Source organism: Aegilops tauschii, chromosome 2, assembly GCF_002575655.3.
Source record: "Aegilops tauschii subsp. strangulata cultivar AL8/78 chromosome 2, Aet v6.0, whole genome shotgun sequence".
NCBI classification, from domain to species: domain Eukaryota; kingdom Viridiplantae; phylum Streptophyta; class Magnoliopsida; order Poales; family Poaceae; genus Aegilops; species Aegilops tauschii.
In genome coordinates this window covers 578,574,686-578,581,060 of record NC_053036.3, presented here as the reverse complement: position 1 = coordinate 578,581,060, position 6,375 = coordinate 578,574,686, and the positions used below count along the sequence as shown (strand labels likewise).

The 6,375-nt window shown below is 42.5% G+C and overlaps 1 protein-coding gene across 1 annotated transcript; it reads left to right on the top strand.

The window, feature by feature from the left end:
• The first annotated feature begins 2,497 nt into the window (after nucleotides 1-2,497).
• LOC109767979 (uncharacterized) lies at nucleotides 2,498-6,075 on the top strand. Its single transcript, XM_020326720.4, has 4 exons — nucleotides 2,498-2,704; nucleotides 2,805-2,920; nucleotides 3,006-3,087; nucleotides 5,704-6,075. Exons 1-4 carry the CDS (start codon nucleotides 2,641-2,643, stop codon nucleotides 5,955-5,957), a joined length of 516 nt encoding a protein of 171 aa, XP_020182309.1. The 5' UTR covers nucleotides 2,498-2,640; the 3' UTR covers nucleotides 5,958-6,075.
• Nucleotides 6,076-6,375: the final 300 nt, after the last annotated feature.

Here is a 6,375-nt window from a genome sequence, read left to right as displayed (position 1 = left end):
CCAGCAAGAATCAAACCGTCTCAAAGGGTGGTAGCTTCAACAGTAGGGGCATCCAGTGGCGGACCTCGAGTTTGACTACAGGGGGTGCCAACCTTATCGCTTACAATAAAAGTACCATGTATAACCATAAAAAATTATCAGTTTAGCATTTCAACCCTATAATACACATAGAATTAGACTAATTACTACTAGGTAAAAAAAGTTTAGCATTTTGGAGGGGATGCATGGCACCCCCACTAGATCAGCCACTGGGGGCATCATCAACAAATGGGAGGTTCCAGCTTCCTCCTATGACAGGAACAACATGATGATCCCGGACGAATGTGCATGTCCATCCCGAGCTAGTGTCCTTGTCGAAGGCAGCGTCAACATTCAGATTTACAAAATCTTCAGGTGGTTTAATCCATCCTTGTCTAACAATCTGAGCACTACTCAATTTGTTAACTCTTGCAAAATTTAATGCCAGCACAGAGATAGACTGGGCCGATCTAACCGGCGCTTGCAAGCTGTCACCATGAGTACATTTCCTTCGCTCCCACCAAGCATACCAGGCAACAACAACGACTAGATCACACCTTCAAACACCTACCATATACGGTGCAACATTCTCATCCATTAGCAGTCGCTCGAGAGGCCCAATTCCATCAGCCACTTCAAGGCAAGCGTCTTCAATAACTTGTGTCATTCCAAGGCATGACCAAATTTCCTTTATTCTACCACATTTGAAGAAGACATGATTCATACTTTCACAGTCCACTGAACATATAGGGCATTGGCTAAAATTCTGCATATGCCGATTTGCAAGGCCGCCATAGGAAGGAATCGCCCCATATAAAGCATGCCAACAATGTATCTTCACCTTAACAGGTGTTTTCAAGGCCCACAAAGCTCTCCAGATAGGGTTGGTCGATGAAGAATTATTAGGCCTTGTCATCCGTAGTTTTCGACCATGCTGATTATCTCATTCAATATAATAAGCAGACTTTACCGTAAAAATGTGATTCTTATTATAGTGCCATGACACAAAATCCTCCATCATCACAACGGCCAGCGGGGTTTCAGAATTCTTTCCGTGTCAACGGCCCAAAATAGTTCTCTACCCAGTGCTTCATCCTATACACGGTTTTCATGATCAATTAGTTCAGCAACCTTTGTAATTACTATATTTCCTCTCCTTGTCATTAATTACCTTCCTAGTTGGGCTGCTAGGGATCCAACAATCATTCCAAATATCAATTTTATTACCATCTCACACCCTTCAAATATGTCCTCTTTTAAAAGTTCGAATTCCTGCCCAAATGCTTTGCCAAGTATAGGAGCTTCCCTTTTTCAGTTCACAATTTAATAGAACACCCGAGGGAAAATACTTAGCACGAAGAACTTGGGCGCATAAAGAATCTGGCGCACAAAGCAACCTCCAACATTGTTTTGACAAGATAGCCAGATTGAAACTCTCCAAATCTTTGAAACTCATACCTCCTTGTTTCTTTGGGATACACATTTTCCACCATGCAAACCAGTGCATATGCTTCTGTTGGTCAACATATCCCCACCAGAATTGAGACATCGCAGAGATTATTGTTAGGTTGATCTTTCTCCCGTTCGAGCCCAATGGGTCGAACGGGCCCTTGCATCGCGCCCTGATCGGGAGCGCCCAACCAAACCATGGTTGGTGGGCCCCTGTCACCAGCGCTATATAAATAGGTGGGGTGCCGGGGCACGGATCACGAAGTTGACCGTGCACCACAACACCACGAACACCCCAATTCGATCTAGGGTTGCGCTGAGCCGACGGGAAGCTCCGCCGCCACCACCTCGCCCACTCTCTGTCGTCACCGCCGTCGCCATCCACCATGGCCACCTCGGCAGGGTCAGCAACCGAAAGTGAAGGTAGGACCACCGATCTACTGGCCTACTCCGATCCAGAGAAGCTTTCAATGGTATCAGACTAGATTGGGTTTAGGATTTCAGGGTTTGATAAAACAGATTCAAGTTTGACCGTAAATTTAACCAACGAGACCGACTGCGGAAGGGACAAAAATTATACCATGGAATTATATCGAATTCTGTGGTATAATTTTTGCTCCCGCCGCAGTCGGTCTCGTTGGTTAAATTTACGGTCAAACTTGGATCTCGGAAAATGCGGGCACACTATATTATGGAATGAAGGGAGTAGCATCATGACAAATCCTTCCGGTCCATCTCATCCCTGTCGCAACACTCACAAACCCTGACAAAATGCATCCTGGTAGCTTCTTAAAGACAAAATGCAAACATTCCACCAAAGCTCGAAAAGGACGGGCGGTGACGGGACAGGAATCGCCGGTACACTCCAGACCATCTTTCAGTAGGAGCTACGGCTAAGGAGGAGCATCAACATCGGCGACCAACCACCCAATCTCCTCTCTGAGGTGGTACGCACATCAACCTTTCAGGCACATTTCACCAATCCGCCATTATTTACACGCCCGACGTCTCATTCCGCACGAGACCATCACGGCATCCGGTTGATAGTACATCTCTGTCACCCATTTCTCGTCCCGGTGTTTGCTTCTAAGCTCATCCTTGACGTACTGTGTGCGTTCTCGTCCTAGGAAGGGCGTCCGTGGGCGGCAGCCAGCAGCCAGCAGGGTGCCATCGATGGCGTCCAACTACAAGATGAAGGGGTTCTTCAAGGGCTTCAAGATCATCTCCCAGATCTTCGGTGAGCGCGTATAACTAACTGGGACTAGCTAGTGTGTCGGTTTCTGAATTTGATCGTGCGAGCAGGGGCGGACAGACGTGATCTGAATCTGTTCTTGCAGCGGCGAAGGAGCAGGAGATGGTGATCGGCCGGCCGACGGACGTGAAGCACGTCGCGCACATCGGCTGGAGCAGCTCCACGCCGGGGACGCTCACGGGGAATGCTTCTCCAAGCTGGGTAACCATTTCAGTGCGATAGTACACGCAAATTCTGGTTCCATCAGCTTGCCTGCCTGCCTGCCTGACCATTGTTTTCTTCCTAGATGAATGTCATCGAGGGATCATCTGATTTCTCGTCTCTGGGCTACTTCGCGCCGTCAGCGGGGACCTCCTGGACTTCTCAAGGTATGTTCGAACGTGCAACGCCACTGTTCTCGTATGGAGTGAGAGCAGCTTTGTGTCCCCTGTCTCAGCATAATTCTCTATTTGGTCTGGCGGCTTCTTGTGATTGTGCCTTGTTTTGGAAAGATTATGATTCATCGTCTGAGACTCTGAGTGTACATGTGCAAACATGGCAACCTGCACTATTTTTATGCTGGGCACGAGGCCACGTTCAACAAATTTTATTGGCTTGATCTTGATCTGGTATCCCGAAGCTGCGCCCGGAGCACATGTTAGTAAACAATTCGCATGCTTGTGCGAGCACTCAACCACCACCCAGTCCACCAGCATGTTTTGCAGACATTTTGATAAAACTAACATTTTATTGAAAATTATTAGTGCCGATAAAACCAAAGTTACCTTTATCCCTTTTTTCAAACTTGAAGGCAAGAGTTTCCCGTTTAATGTGGAAAACCAGGCTAAAATTATAACAGCAACCATCCACACCGACCGTCATAGTCTCATAGAACATGACAATCCATTGGAACCAGCAGCTTGGCTTTCAACAAACCTCACTCACACCTTCTAGGTGCATGCAAGCGTCACCTTCATCGCTCCTCCACAAACTAGTGGTTCCAACTTCATTTCAAATGGCCATCGACCATCTACTATATCACTAAACTCCCTAGGATTGGCGGCCTCTCATTCAATTGAGGTTGCCAATTTGGAATTGGGTCCTCGATTTTGACCGGGTCAACAATCTCTCACTCAATTCTTTTAGTTCAGCTCCTTAATTTTGAAGCTCTCTCATTCCATTGAGAAATTCAATATGAATTTGATTCATGATTTTGATTGGGTTAACAATTTTTTCAACTTAATCGGAATCAATAGGCCCACCAAAACAACGCATTATATGAATAAAAAAGAAACGCACCCCATCATCTTCCGCATTAACAAAAGCAAACACTCCATCTGTTCCAAATATAAGATTTATTAGTTTATTGAAAAGTCGGATTTCTTTAATTTTGATCAAGTTCAGAGCAAAAAAATATTAACATCAACAATACTAAATAAATAAAATATTAAAATTCATTTCATCATGAATCTAGAAATCCGGTTTGATATTATGGATATTGATATATATCTACACAAATATAGTCAAAGTTAAATAGGTTTGACTTAAAAAACTAATACACCTTATATTTTCAAACAGATGGACTAAAAATAGTAAACCAAACAACATCAACGGCGTAGTAAAGCGCGCCCAACCCTTCTAGTATGTGTGATAGTCCACTTAAGCGCTACCTTTGTCTTCACATTCCATAATTAAGGGATCACTCAAATCATGCTCCGACTACAAACTTGTAGAGTTGTTTGGTCAATCTACCGACAAGTTACGTATTTGACAACAACATGCTAGGATACATGTACAACTGCCTGCAAAAGGCAAACATTGTCTGCATTACACGGTTTTCGTATTTTTAGAACATGTTGGGTACATTCAGAGCTTCTTCAGTGATCAGATGTATACATTAATGGAAAGGGTGTATTTTTGGTCTCTCACCTATTAGCGAAATCAAAATTTGAACCCCTAGCTCTACTACTAGAAATTCTTGGTCACAAAAATGTCAAACACATCTAGGTCGGTCCTTTGCCCAATCAAAAGGGTTTCAACAATACCTACCAGTGGCACATGATAGCTCAGTCAATACAATTTTTTAACATAAATAAGAAAAGTAGGAACGACGGATGGAGGGGCGTTAAATTAAAGATTTTACTTTTTATTTGAAAACTCGACAAATTTGGATAAAGATAGGAAAAATATATTAAAATTAGAAATTTAGAAAAAAAATATGGATTTTCTTCAGGAAAGTAGATTTTGTTAAGATTTACAAAAGTAAAAATATTTTTTATAGGAGAAACAATTTCAACTTTAGAAGCAAAAATCAAGAATATTACAAAAAATGCCTTAAAATATGTGGAGCCTGAAAACAGAAAGAAGCAAATTTAGAAGAAAAAAAACATTTGAATCATATTGATCCATAGGTTTCCAAAATCTTTTCCATTGTAATAGACTTCATAAACCCTTACAATCCTTAGTTACTTAATCGGAATGCTTTCATTTTCCTTACTTTTGCTATATTTCATTTTCCTATTATTTATGATTGATTTTTCAATGCTGAATGCTAACTTTTTTTTTGAGAAAACCCTCAATGCTAACTAGGTCGCCACTAGTGGCGATTCTACTAGGGGGGGCTTCGATAGGCTTAAGCCTACCCTCCAAAATGCCTATTTCAACTAAATATACCGCTTGAAACTTATATTGAGGTGTTTTACATGCAACAATTGCAATGCACATGTTAATTAGATTAAAAAACTTGATGTTTTGAGACTGCCCTCCATTGCCATGCTAGATTCGCCACTTATTACCACATGTATGAAACCACTGCATCATCAAAGACGCTTTTGGTGAAGTAAGGGACTAGTCTAGACGTTTTGACACTTGAGGGGCCAAAAATTAATGCTTTTAAAATGGGTCTAAACTTATTATTCTGTAGAAATTGGAAAAAATTGTTGGATTTCAGTTGTTTTCTTGTCACCGATAAGCGTATAAAACAACTATATGTGACTGTTGGGCAGACTTCGAGCAGCAGCACCAACTCCCACGTGACATGCTGCCTCTCAGGATAGCTTCAGAGATCACCGGGGAAGACGTGGCAGCAGCTCCGTGCCCTGATGTTCCACGCCCGCCACCGAGAAAGACAAGGCGAAAGAGGAAAACAACGCTTGGCTCTCTAGTGAATTCGACAATGCCAAATGATTCATCTGCATCAGCCTCGACGGCAGCAACAGTTGTTGCCGATGCCATTGACACCAATGGTGTGATGCAGTGACAGGCAAGGCTGCAAAGTGTGTTGTAAGTTGTAAGTGTGGGTGTGCGGTTCTAAAAAAACCGAGAATTGTAAATGTACTGATTTCATAGGTAGTTGGATACAATGGATTGTTCTAAAAGCATGCATTGCTTCTCTTTTCTTATGATTCGTTCATCTTCATTTGTTACTTTCTTCTCATTTGCGGTTTGTGATGCCCATGTTCTTGCAACGAGATGACACTTAGACTCTACTGATTAACTAAAGGATGAAGTACAATGAAACAAGTTGGGATGGCAATGAAAATCAAAATATCCTGATAAGATCTAAAGTTTCAACAGGGTCTTTTGATGTCTACATTTCTAGTTGGATCTGTTTGCATCTCAATATTTCTCAAACCTTCTGATGAAACCCCACAATGAACCAACAAAAATAGGTCAGA

Bases quoted from the DNA above. Each gene is read 5' to 3' on its own strand.
- LOC109767979 (XM_020326720.4), top strand. From the start codon at position 2,641: ATGGCGTCCAACTACAAGATGAAGGGGTTCTTCAAGGGCTTCAAGATC. The intron at 2,705-2,804 runs GTGAGCGCGTAT...CTGTTCTTGCAG, and splicing joins GATCATCTCCCAGATCTTCG to CGGCGAAGGAGCAGGAGATG. The intron at 3,088-5,703 runs GTATGTTCGAAC...ACTGTTGGGCAG, and splicing joins GACCTCCTGGACTTCTCAAG to ACTTCGAGCAGCAGCACCAA.